The 13916-nt window shown below is 34.8% G+C and overlaps 2 protein-coding genes across 2 annotated transcripts; both read right to left on the reverse strand.

The window, feature by feature from the left end:
- Positions 1-2781: 2781 nt before the first annotated feature.
- LOC131051757 (heavy metal-associated isoprenylated plant protein 39) lies at positions 2782-3817 on the reverse strand. The gene is made up of 3 exons (XM_057986363.2): positions 3593-3817; positions 3441-3516; positions 2782-3352 (listed from the first exon to the last, which is right to left on the reverse strand). Exons 1-3 carry the CDS (start codon positions 3602-3604, stop codon positions 3015-3017), a joined length of 426 nt encoding a protein of 141 aa, XP_057842346.2. The 5' UTR covers positions 3605-3817; the 3' UTR covers positions 2782-3014.
- Positions 3818-6671: 2854 nt separating this feature from the next.
- LOC131873611 (heavy metal-associated isoprenylated plant protein 39-like) lies at positions 6672-7521 on the reverse strand. The gene is made up of 3 exons (XM_059216510.1): positions 7372-7521; positions 7220-7295; positions 6672-7130 (listed from the first exon to the last, which is right to left on the reverse strand). The coding sequence occupies exons 1-3, from the start codon at positions 7381-7383 to the stop codon at positions 6835-6837; spliced, it is 384 nt and encodes a 127-aa protein (XP_059072493.1). The 5' UTR covers positions 7384-7521; the 3' UTR covers positions 6672-6834.
- Positions 7522-13916: the final 6395 nt, after the last annotated feature.

Genomic DNA, 13916 nt, shown 5'->3' on the forward strand with positions numbered 1-13916 from the left:
TGAAGTTTATAAGGAAAAAATAAATAAAAAGTACATTTTCTAATCTAGCAAAAAGTGATAGGACATTACCAAGTCAATCAAACCATCTCCTGCATAATCCTATGAGAGAAAAGTATATATACAAGATTATAGAATAAACGTAATGCAAAGATCAAAGATATATCATAAGATTACACAAGATAGACCTTGCAAAAACCCTTAAAAGGAAAAATCGAACCTGTAAAAGCATCCACACTCATTGTATTATTTATCAATGAAACATTTCAATATATTTACAAACTCTATAAATAATTATGAAACATAAAACTTCTCCAATGGATCCTCCATGTGTCTAAACATAATGGGTAAACATGCAACCACACATCCCATGTCATGTTTCACATATGCACTCTACAAGAGAGCTCAATTCAAATGGCAACCAAGTCAAACAACTAACTACTTGACTAGCAAACCCCAACCACTAAATATGTGCTTAATTTTATAGATTCAATCACACACAAAATAACTAAGTGGTATATGTAAAACCATGTGCGTCAAACCGTTGATCCCAACATTTACTTTTTGGTACTAAGTTTTCCTAGTATTAAATATTTTTCCAATGTGCAAACCACAAAAATATCTACCAATTTGTTACATACAACTTTACAAGTGGACCCAAATAAACATTTAATGTGTGTGAAGACATCTCTAAAGATGTACCACAAATAGATGTTTATTTTACATTATCAAAATATCTTTCTAGTCCAAGTTGTAGACCACTCTTTTCCTAAGAGGTTCACTCAATTAAGAATAAAAAGATAAGCCTAAAATTGAAGGATGTGACAAAATGGTAAGAAAAACTAAAAGAAAACTTTACTCCTACCAAGTATCCACTAGATCTATTGAAGATGTTATAAAATCTAGAGCTAAAAGACATGAGTGTGAAAGAATATTTAAAGGAGTATATAAGCTATTGATTAGAGAACATCATCATGACTATAACCGAGAAAAAGTGGCTAGGTATAACTATCTAGTCTATTGATGAACCATATCCATTTGCTCTAAAAGTTGATGAAGAGTTGAATAAAAGATTTCAAGATAAGAAGAAAAAGAGAGGTAAGAATCAAGGATGTGGAAGAGGAAATCATAATGATGATATATTCCTATGGAATACACAAAAAAAACATAGTATCAAATTTGATAAATTATTCAAGAAGTTGAGGCAAAGATGAAAGAGTTGTTTGAAGATCATCAAAAGGAAGCATTTGTGCAAGTGTGGAGGTGAATGTTATATTTGAGCATAACCTATCGCAAGGAGAGTATTGATTGGGGGTCTAAAATAATTGCAAGAGCAACACATGGATATCGAAGTTTCTTCTAGAATGAATAAGTATACTAAAGAAGAGTTATTATTTATCAAAAAGAATTTCTTGAATCCTTCTAAAAATTTATGACCATAATTGTGTTATAGTTTAACAAAATGTTGATATCTTCTCTTTTGGAGAGAGGGATAACAATAGTAGTTGTCCACTCAAATAGAAGCCATCTTGAATGATGTTCACAGTTTTATATATATCTTTTGAGAGTTCCACATAAGTTTACTACTAAAAATTTCTTCTTTCTCATGATTGACAATTGACTTTAGGAAATAAAACTCATTAATACATATTATTGATTCCTCATTTCAGACAAGACACATTTTCTTTTCCTTTATCTCATTTCTAAAACAAATCTCCTTCCTTTCTGTCATCCATAATATTTGTTTAACTAAATTTGATAATCATATGATCATATTTAAACATTTTAATCAAAATTTAAAGATGACTATCTAATAGCCCAACTTTTCTAGATTTTATTTTAGACTTTATAAAGAAATTATTTGTAAGATTATCAACGCCTAGTTAAGTGTGAATTGCCATGCAGAAATGAGCTATAACCCATGAGAACGAAGCAGTAGAGTTCTAATTTACAATTGTTAGCACTGTCAATAATCGCTTCAATCAGAGCTTTGAACAACCTTTGCACAGTAAACATGCCCCAAAATTATATAAAAACTCAAGACAGATACTTGCCACGACCTGGTGGATGTTAACCACTGAAATATTTCTAGTTGATTAGCAATTGTTTAATTACCGAAGTCATGCCCACTGGCTTAGAGTAGGAGACCCAAATAATTTATTGTGAAGGCAGAAATGCTATGTGTGGGTTAGATTAAAATTTTATTTAGGCCAGGGAGTGTGATCTCTGTGCAGGTTTTCTCTGCCAGAACGAGCTGGGCTATGTTTATTTTGACAAGGTCAGGCTTATTGCCTGCTAAGCACAATGATTTCCATTGGCTTTCTCCATGGACTATCATCTTGTAAATAAGGGTATGGTTTGGTATGGTTTGATCTATGCCCAGCCCTTAACTACCAGGTTTAAGGCCTACCTAGGCTTTCTTCCAGTATTCTAAGAATGTCAAATTGTAGCCCTACCAAGTCAGAAGTGGACTAATTTTTCAGAACATGGTCACGGTTCGAGTCCTGTTAAGGGTTTCACTGGCGTGAGTTGGACAGTGGTAGACTTTCAACCTCTTTTACTTTGCCAGGTGTGGGGAATTTGGTTTTAGTTATCCAAAAGGAGCCAAAAAGGGCAGGCAAATTGATTCGCTGATCGCAATTCCTTTTTGCTTTGACGATCTTCTCAGCACAAAACTTTCTTCTAATGCAAAAACTGTGTAGATATGATATTACAGTCTCCGCAGTATTACATCCCAAGAAATTACATTTCTCACAGCCCTTTCGATAAATTTAACACAGGCCATAGCAAAAGTAAAATAAAAAATCTCATTCGCATTTCGGTACAAATCCAGGTTGCCCCGAAACTTATAAACCCTATTTCATGCCCTGTCCTGCCCTGCTCTGGAGCTGGAGCCTGGGACCGAGACTCAAATGGAACCCTATTTCATGCCCTGTCCTGCTCTGCTCTGGAGCTGGGACCGGCACTCAAATAAAACCCCCTTACTTTACAAATAGTGGCTGTTTATAAGCACACACTCAATAGATAACACAAGTATTAGGATATTCATCTCTCACAACAGTGTATTCATATGGTCTATAGTCGTAGCTCATGGGCATATATACAACTTCAACTTTTGGAGGTTCTGCTTTGTTCTCCTTCTTTGCTTCGCCTTGAGGTTTCTTCTCCTCTTTTTTCTCTCCCTCCTTCTTTACCTCTTTTTTCTCGCCTTCCTTTTTCTCCTCTTTCGCAGGCCCGACGCTAAGCAACTCTGCGAAGACAAATTTCCTGAGTTTAGAGGTTAAATTCACAGGATCCACATTCCCTATTACAGTCATCTTCTTCTCCTTCATGTCCACCGCCACAGAATCCACCCCTGCAATACAAATATCCATTCATCAGATTTTGCAGCAGATTAAACTTTTAATCTCAAGGTTTTAAAGCGAATAGGAAAAGCATCGTACCTTGGACACCTACAACCCTCTTGAGAGCCTTTTTCTTGCTGCTTTCGTCCTCAATGGCCAATTTTAGCACTATTTTCTGCAGAACACAACCATTAGCTAGCTGATCACAACTTTCACTAAGAATTTGGATTGAAAAGAAAAAAAATCATTACCTTCGCTGCCATGGGGTGATTGAAATTACAAGAACTTTAAGCGATGAGAATCTTTAGCAGAATGTAAGGAATTTAAAGTGGAATGCAATGCACACAAATGGGAATGCAGAGAATGAGGGGGTGTAATGGGGCTTATAAAGAAGCGAAAGGAGAGAATCTGCGAAAATGGAAGGGTCGTGGTAAGAGTCAAACCAGCCTCCCTGTTAATCGGGATCCGCCGGTAGTTTGGTGGAAGGTTTGGAGGGGATAAATTTTATAAACCCTGCTTTGTCAATTTCTGAGCCGTACAATGAAGTAGCTTCCGCGATAGCGCTGAAAGTTTTGGTAGCCGCCTAAATTGTCTTTGGCAGCAGCGGCACTGCCCATGAATGGGTGTGATGTCTTTTCAGTCATTGACTAGGAAGGGTGTGAGGGTCAGAAATGGAAAGGGAATACACTTTTCTTATTTGTTTTTAAATTTGGTTCAACGACTTCCTTTCTAGAAATATGCCTTTGGACCTTTTTAATATGTTTGGGACTCCAATTTAAAATGGAATTCATGTTACTTTTGGGTATCATCTAGTGTGTTCTTTAAACAAAATTATAAATCTAATTTTCTTATTTAGAATGTTCTATGTGGACATTTTTGGCATTTTTGTCGTTGCATTGACCATCCATCTTTCAAGCAAGCAATTTGATTTCATATATTCAAAATGTAGTCATATCAATCTATTAATTCAAGGGATTCGAGTGAGGTAGTGCTCACAAATAGTCTTTAGCACCGTTTCCCCCTTCAATTAAAGTTCTTGATTTAACCCCTACAGTTGCAAAGGGTGCAACAATGTGCAGGTAGAAACTACCACACATCAAAGGACACCAACACCAACATATTTTATAATACATGAGCACACCAAGACACATACAACCATAGACACTTCTATCACTATGCAATTTGTTGTGTGGATGGACTTCTTAGACTATGATATTTTAGTCCAAATCTCATCTTAGCTTTGTTCAAACTCTGATGTCTACTTCAACTTACATGCTTCTCACCCTACTTTCTAGTTTTAGATTAATTTTAAAATGTAGAAACTAAACTCTTATAATTTCTTACTATTTAAAATCTAAAGCATATTATTGAAGAATTTATTATTGTGAATGGGTTAAATTTTAGATAACAAAATGAAATTATATGTAATTAGACATAAGAATAGACAAATTAGTGCAAAACTCTATTTTCAATTTACATTTTACCAAATTGGATATTGATATACTCAAATATACTCCTTCCCAAAAACAACTACTCACATATTTTACTTCCCTCCTCTTATCCCTCACATTTTCTTGGCCTTGTCTTGCTTTATTTCCCCTCCTCTCCTACCTCTTCTTAAGCATCTAAAAGTTTTTCACACATCCTTAATTATAAATCCCTCTACTTTCCTCATCATATTTTTCATTTCTCTCACTTCCTACCTTCCACCTCTCTTACACCATTGTCCTATTGTCATCCCTATTTTACTCTTATTTCTTCTCTTCTTTTTCCCTCAACCTTTCATTATACATCTCTAGGTTTTCATACACAATCCTAACCATCTCTCTCTCTCTCTCTCTCTCTCTCTCTCTCTCTCTCTCTCTCTCTCTCTCTCTCTCTCTCTCTCTCTCTCTCTCTCTCTCTCACACACACACACACACACACACACATTTTTTACATTTCTTTTCACTTCTCGTTTCTCATACCTCTCTTATTTGAGTGTTATTTGTCAATAGAGGTTCATTCCACTTTTATTACAATTCATTCTCACCCCTTCCACTATATTTTGCCTTACCCTTCAACCTTATCTTTTCACAACTTTCATCATCGCTTACCCCATCTCTATCACTTTTCTCCATGCCAAATTTATTACTCCATTTTTACTAAACTTTTCTACACCCATCATTTATCATATAATGTCCTCCTTTGAACTCATTGCTTCCTCTTTCTCCCTTAATTTCATTATAGATGACCTAATTTTTTCCATTTTCTTACCACCTACTTATATGCTCTAGAGCTTCTAATATCCTTTACTTCTCACTACCAATACTATTCTCCCTCCTGTTATCCTCTCATTTTACCCCAATTCAATCTATCTTCTATTAATTCCTCTTTCAAGGTTCATCACAACCCTAAATTGTTTTTAACTTAAAACGTGCACATTTCTTTGATTGATGGTTCTTTAAAAATGATAGATGGAAATGCATTTTTTTTTGGCTATGAAGATCCTAAAATTCATGTGCAAAAATTGTATTTCCTTAGTTTAAGAATTTCACTTTTTAATGAAAACTTCTTTTAATATGTTTTCTCCTCATGTTACATGAAAAATCAATTGAATAGTGTATTTATTATGGCATGTTTTGTGCTTCCTTTTATGATTTGGTCGATGCATTCCTTTCTTATTTTCTAAAACTTCACGAAGCTAATGATCTTATGACCATATTTAAACATTTTAATCAAAATTTTAAGATGACTTTAGATCAGCGAGTGTGATCTCTGTGCAAATTTTCTATGCCCGAATGAACCGGGTTATGATCATCTTAACAAGGTCAGATTTCACTGCTTGCTAAGCACAATGATTTTAATTAGCTTTCTCCATGGATTATCATCTTGTAAATAAGGGTATGTTTTGATCTGTACCCAGCCTCTTAATAACAGATGGACTGTGATCTAAACAACGTAGGGTTCAAGGCCTACCCGGGCTTTCTTCCGGTCTTCCTGAGAATGTCAGGTTGTAGCACTACGAAGTCGGAGGTGGACATATAATTTTTCAAAACATGGTCAGAGTTCGAATCCTGTTAAGGGTTTCGCTGGAGTGATTTGTACTGTGGTGGATTTTCGACGTCTCTTACTATGCCAGGTGTGAAGGATTTGGTTCAAGTGAACCAAAATAAGCAAAAACAAAAAAAGGCAGGCAAATTGATTCCTTGATTACAATCCATTTTTTGCTTTTGTCGATCCTCACAGGACAAAACTTTATTGTAATGTTAAAACTGTTTGGATATGATATTACATTCCAAGAAATTAATTTTCTCACAGCCCTTTCCATAAATTTAACACAAGCCATAGTGAAAGGAAAATAAAAAAGCTCATTCGCATTTCGGTACAAATCCAGGTTGCCCGAAATCTTAAAAACCCTATTTCATGCCCTGTCCTGCCCTGCTCTGGAGCAGAGGCCTGCACTCTAATAAAATCGCTTTAGTTTACAAACGATGGCTGTTTATTAGCACACTCAACAGATAACGCAAGTATTAGAATATTCCTCTCTCACAACAGTGTATTCATACGGTCTGTAATCGTAGCTCAAGGGCACATATACAACTTCAACTTTTGGAGGTTCTGCTTTGTTCTCCTTCTTTGCTTCACCTTGAGGTTTCTTCTCCTCCTTTTTCTCCTCTTTCGCAGGACCCACGCTCAGCAAATCTGTGAAGCCAAATTTCCTGAGTTTCGAGGCCAAACAGACGGGATCCACATCCCCTATCACAGTGATCTTGTTTTCCTTCATGTCCACCGTCACTGAATCCACCCCTGCAATGCAAATATCGATTCATCAGATTTTGCAGCAGAATAAATTTTTAATTTCAAGGTTTGAAAGCGAATAGGAAGAGATCTCATACCTTGGACACCTGCAACCCTCTTAAGAGCCTTTTTCTTGCTGCTTTCATCCTCTATGGCCAATTTTAGCACTATTTTCTGCAGAACAGAAGCATTAGCTAGCTAATCACAACTTTCACTAAGAAATTGGAGTGAAAAGAAGTAAAATTATTACCTTCGCTGCCATGGAACGATTGAAAACTTTAAAAACTTTAAGCGATGAGAATCTTTAGCAGAATGTAAGGAATTTAAAGTGGAATGCGATGCAGACAAATGAGAATGCAGGGAATGGGGAGGCCTAATGGAGCTTATAAAGAGGCGAAAGTAGAGAGAATTTGCGAAGAAGGGAGGGTCGTGGTAAGAGACTCAAAACTACAACTTTGAGGGGTCCGCCAGTAGTTGAGTGGAAGACGCGGAAGGTTCGGAGTGGATAATTTTTCTACAACCTGCTTTGTCAGTTTGTGATCCGTACAATGCAAGCAGCTTCCCCGAAGGCGCTCAATTTTTTGGTAGCCGCCTAACTTGCCTTCTTGGTCAAAGGGTGTGATGTCATTTTAGTTATTGACTGCGAAGGGTGTGAGGGTTAGAAATGGAAAGCGAATACACTTTTCTTATTCGTTTTTAAATTTGGTTCAACGACTTACTTTCTAGACAAATGCCTTTATTCGTTTTTAAATTTGGTTCAACGACTTACTTTCTAGACAAATGCCTTTACACTGTTTTTATATGTTTCGGACTTCAATTTAAAATCAAATTGATGTCACTTCTGCACTTCTCTATGTCTCGTCTTTCGAATCTAGAATCATCTTCTTCTTTTTTCCTACTTCGACGCTATTTTCTCTATTTTGTCTTTGAACACTCTTTACACCTTTATCGGTGCGCTCGCAATCCATCTCTCAACCAAGCATTTAGAGTTCACACTTATAATGTAAGTCATATTCGAGTGAGGCAATTTCTATGAAAAGTCTTTAGGCACTTTATTTGATTCGAGTGAGGCAATTTCTATAAAAAGTCTCTAGGCACTTTATTTCCCTTTCAATTAAAGGATATGATTTAGTTTTAATGATTACAAAGGCTAAAATCATGTTCAAAGGACAAGAGAGTGTGCAAGCTTATCTCTATTCTTGCATTTTTTTTTTTAATTATTTCATTATCATTATTTTTTTGTCTTTTGATCTTTTGGTTATTTTATTTTATATATATACTTTCATTTGTTGTTATTACATATTTTATTTTACTATTTTGTTATTAATTTGTGATTTTTGCTTTCTTATTTATATCTATTATCTATTATTGTTCATATCTATTTTTATTCATTGTTATTATTTGTATTCATTATGTATTGTAATATTTCTTGTCTATTTTATTATCTTTCATTTTCTCTTCCCTCAACCTCACTCTTATTCCTCGTGTTGTGTGTCCATATCAACTAATCCATCCCCCCTTTTTATAGTCTTTGTCTACAATACATTTCTTCATTTTTCCTCATCTCGATGATGGATTGTTGAGTGCAATTTGAAATGTTGATTCAAAAGCATGCACAGTTTTTTCCAGAAACAAATCCTGCTACCATTATTACACATTGAAGGACGCTAATAAATCGTATAGGATACAACGACCTCAAGATAGAAACAATCAGACACTTATGTCATTATGCAATTGTTGTGGGAATGTATTTGTTAGACCTTGATTTTGGGATCCCAATTCTAATCCTAATCTTAGTTCAACCTCTTATGTTTACTTCAATTTTCAAAACAAACATGCTTCTCTCCTTACTTTCCATTTCTAGGGTAATTTAAACATGTGGAACCTTGACTCTTATTATTTCTCACTATTTAAAATCTTATATAACAAAAGAATTGATTATTGTGAAAGGATTAGATTTTATATAACAAAATAAAATTATATGTAAGTAGACACATAGACAAATTAGTGCAAACTCTATTTTTAATCTACATTTTTCTAAATGTGACATTGAAATGCTTAAATATACATTGTCTTTCTCCCAAAAATGACTACTCACAAATTCTACTTCCCTCTTCTTAGCCCTCTCATTTTCTAAATTGATCTTCCCTTATTTATCCTCTTCTCCTCTAGACCTCTTCCTAAGCATCTAAAGCTTTTTTCGCATATCTTTTGTTAGAAACCCCTCTTCTTTCCCTATCATCTTCTACAATGACATAGATGTTCTTACACATCTTAACATGAAATAGATACTTTATTATATGTATCATAATATAAAGTTTGAGTAATATAGAGTATTATCCAAGGAATCTTCAGATCCCCTCACAAGTGTAGCATTCCATTCTTTGACGTTCCGACGAATAAACATGTGTATGAAAAAATAAAATTAAAAATATTAAACCCTATTTCACATTCAACAAACACATCGATTAGAGAAAGAAACCATGACAATATGATTTAAATAAAATATAAAATGTGACCTAATGAATCTTTGCATAAAAAAATATGACTATAATAAAAAGATTGATGTTGAAATAAAGAAGGTACATGTAGTTACCCATAGTTGCAACATCACACTACATTCACCAAAAAGTGTCTCCAAAATTATTTATGGAATAATGAATTTATAGATTTTTCGAATGGAAGGATTAACGATTAGGATTGAATAAGAGATCAAAGTTTAGATTAATTTGGCTAGGTTGTTGTGAGATGGAGGATGAAGATAAATATTTATTTTACATAATTAAAATAATTGTTTCTTTTGAAACATGTGAAAGGAAGCAAGGAATGCAAAAATGCTTCCTACACCAATCTATTGAGGTAAAATTCTAGAAATTTTTAGATTATCCTTTCTTTATCATGATAAGATGCACATTACAAGAAATAGAAAAACAACATGTCACAACATGTACAAATGCACATAACATAAGATATACTTGGGAAAAACAATTTCAAGAGAAAAATCCCACCCTCTAAAAGCATGTTCAATGTATTATAATAAACAATCTAGTTACATACACTTGAAAGTAAGTTTCTTTCACATGAACACAAATATTTCAATTTTGAAATAATTTCGACATCATAAGAATCCCTATAAAAGAGTCATTGTATAACTCAAAAATTAAGCACCTCAATACATGAGTTTACAAATGTAAACAAGGAATCTTCTGAAGTGGATGCCTAAAAATTGTTACATGGCAAAATCTCTAGCAATGTATGCAACATGTAAAAGTCAACATGCAAAGCACTTGCATGCATACAAAGTCATCTTTGCATAAAAACCACCTAAATGCTAAACACACGCCTATCATAACAACTTTCTATTTTTGTTTTTGTCATTGACTTCAAATAACTTCAACAAATGGGGCCCACCAAGTGGGATACCTATCTCCTATAAAATAAGGAACATGTTATCCTTGCCTCCTTACATGTAGGATGACAACTCTCAAAGCTCCACAAAATGGCATCATCAAATGTACATAATTAACTAAATAAATAGGCAAATAAATATTAAATAAATAATCGTGCTAGGAATTATCAAAGGGTGAGGCACATTATTCCGAACACGGTGTAAAACACTCTTTTGTTAAAAAAAATCAATTAGACAAGAAAAGGAAAAGGTAAGCCTAAAATTGAAAGATGAGATAGGATGGTAAAGAAAGCCAAAAGTTGACTTTGTTCCTACAAGTTACCCACTAGATGCAGTAAAGAGGTTACTTACAAAATATGAAGCAAAAACTATGAGTGTGAAAGAATATGCAAAGGAGCATATAAGTTTTGTATTAGAGAAAGTCATCATGAGGATAACATAGAAAAAATGGCTACCTGTATCACCATCTAGTCTATTGATAAACTATATTCATTTTCTCTAAAAGTTGAGGAAAACTTGAATAAAAATTTCAAGCTAAGAAGAACAAGAGAGGAAGAGGTGGCAAATTCACAAGAGGTAAGAATCGAGGACGTGGAAGAGGAACTCATAATGAAGATATTGATCTTAAGGACAAGTCAAAAAAGTAGCCATAGTAGCAAATTTAATAATTATTCAAGTAATTTAGGTAGATATGAAAGAGTTGGTAGAAGACCATAAATGGGGATTATTTATTTGAAGTGTGGAGGTGAAGATAATAGAGCATTTAAGTGTAACCCATCACAAGGAGAGTATGATTAGAGGTATGAAAGAATTGAAAGTTCTAATAAGGAAAAAGAATATTAGAGAAAGATGAAATATTATTTTTTCAAAAGGAATTTGTTGTATCTTTCTAAAATTTTGTCCATAATTGTGTGGTAGTTTGATAGGTTATTAATATCTTCACATTTATAGAGAAGGACAATGATAGTAGTCACCCATTCTATTAGGAAACAAACTTGAGTGTCATTGACAATCTTGCACATAGATGTACTTTGGGAGTTCCACATGAGTTTACTACTAAAAATTTCTTCTTTCTAATGATTGCAAATTGAATTTAGGAAATAAAACTCATTAAGCTATTGATACAATAATACATATTATTGATTCATCTTCATTTAGATGAGACAAGCCACCATTTTTTTTTTTTGTTCTTTAAACAACTTATTAAAAAGCTTGATTGTCACCGCTATATCTTGTCCTTTCTACATCCATAATATTTTTTATCTAAATTTGATGATTGTATGATCATATTTAAACATTTTAAATAATTAATTAAAGATGATAATGCCTAATGAGTCCAACCTTAATAACTTAATAACATAATTTGAGTACCCTATTTGAAGTATTTGAGTTAGCTTGAAAGATCGACGGTGAGGAGTTCTGGAGAAACGTGCAAGACGATTTAAATAATCTTCGCCGTTCATTTTTTTTCGGCGGTTTTAGTCCAGAGATATTTGTTGTTCCCATCCAAACAGTGGTGTCATAAACAGTACACCGTTAACGTTGTAATTTTAAATTCTTCCGACTTGAACCAATCAATTTCTGTTCGCCAACATAGTCAGGGCTTGTGCTAAATTGGTAGCTTTGGAACAGGATATGGACACCCATCGAAGCATACTGGAAGGGGGTCTATATGATTAGACATTTCGGTTGCAAATGCTCTGGTAGACGTATGCAAAATGCAGAAGCATAGAGAAGGCATGTAAACTGTTTCACCAGATACGTCAAAGAATTGTGATCTCATGGAATGCACTATCGCAGGATATACACAAATACGTTTGTTGAAAAGGATTTAGTAACTTTTAGCAAAATGCGATTGGCAAGTGTAGCACAAAAATCTGCAACATTTTCCAGCGTCTTCCCAGCTTGTGTCAAAATCGAAGCTTTAGAATAAGGTCTGGACATCCATCACAACAATTTGTCAAATGTTGTAGCTGCGATTGCTGTGGTGGACATGTACGCAAAATGCATAAGCATTGACAGGCACGGGAACTGTTCGACAGAATGCCATGATTCAAAATATGCAAAATCCAGAACAGGGTATCTAACCCGTTTGACAAAATGCCTAAAAGCGCATCGTTCTCTTCATCGAAGGATATTAATAAAATGAATTTGTTCAAAAGGCTTTAGAAACTTCCAACCGAATGCAATTGACAGGCTTAAGGTAAGATTCCACGACCCAAGTTCAAGTATAAGCACCATTTCACTCCATAAGCATGTTAGGATTACAAAAACATCGACCCTTGATACAAAAGTATTAAACTCAATGCACAAGTGACTCTTTTATAAAATTGTGCCTTTGTTTCTCCTACTTCTACCCACATCTATGATCTCTTAAAAGTGCAAATGGTTGAACGTTGATTAGATATAACTAATGTTACAAGACCAAAGCATACCAAAGCACTTGAGGCTCATTATCAAGCATATTAATCATTAAGATGGGATATTATAATTACAATAGTCTAATTCCCTCTCTTTCTCTTGCTTAATATCTCTCTCTTGATTTTTCTCTCTATCTCCTTCTTGCTCCTTCTTTCTCCATTTCTTTGTATTCATATCTCTATACCTCTCTCTCCCTATCTCTCTCCCTATTCCTCTCCATCTCTCTCTATCAATCCATCTCTCCCTCTCCCTCTCCCTCTCCCTCCCCCTTTCCTTCCATCTCTCCTACTCTATATCCACATCTATATTTCTCCATCTATCTATCTTCCTCTCACTCCTCTCTATATCTCTATCTCCATTTTTCTCCATCTCTCTACCTCTTTCCCTGTCTCTTTGCCCATCCCTTTCTATCTATCTCTCTCTCTATCATCATCTCTCTATATCTCTCCCTCTCCATCTCTCCCCTTACCTATCTCTCTCCCTTTCTCTCCTTCCCTCTCTTTATCTCTCCTCCTATCTCCCTCACTCCCTTCCTCCCCCCCATCCCCTTATCCATTTGTCTATCTCTAGCACTAGTCTCTCCCTTTCTCTTCTCATATATATCTCTCTCCCTTTATCTATACCACCTCTATAGCTCTATCTCGTTGTCTCTCTCCTCTAGAGTCTTTATATCTCCTTATATACCCATCTCTCTATCACTCTATCTAAACATTTATATTTCTCTCTAGCTCTCCCCTCCATATTACTCTATATATCTCTATCACTTCCTCTCCACCTCTACCCCTCCCTCTCTATTTCAATATCTCTATATCTTCCTCTCTCTATCTCTTTATCCATTTGTCTCCCTCTTCCTATCTTGCTCTATCTTTATTTCAACCTCCACATCCCTCTCTCCCCCTCTATCTATAGAAATTTCTCCCCCTCTCTATCCATTCATCTCCCTCCCTCCCTCCCTCCCTCCCTCC

Source organism: Cryptomeria japonica, chromosome 2 (genome assembly GCF_030272615.1).
Source record: "Cryptomeria japonica chromosome 2, Sugi_1.0, whole genome shotgun sequence".
In the NCBI taxonomy this organism is placed as follows: Eukaryota; Viridiplantae; Streptophyta; class Pinopsida; order Cupressales; family Cupressaceae; genus Cryptomeria; species Cryptomeria japonica.

Coding starts and splice junctions, on each gene's coding strand:
- LOC131873611 (XM_059216510.1), bottom strand. Junction 7,131..7,219: donor GAGGGTTGCAGGTGTCCAAG/GTATGAGATCTC, acceptor TTTGCATTGCAG/GGGTGGATTCAGTGACGGTG.
- LOC131051757 (XM_057986363.2), bottom strand. Junction 3,353..3,440: donor GAGGGTTGTAGGTGTCCAAG/GTACGATGCTTT, acceptor TTTGTATTGCAG/GGGTGGATTCTGTGGCGGTG.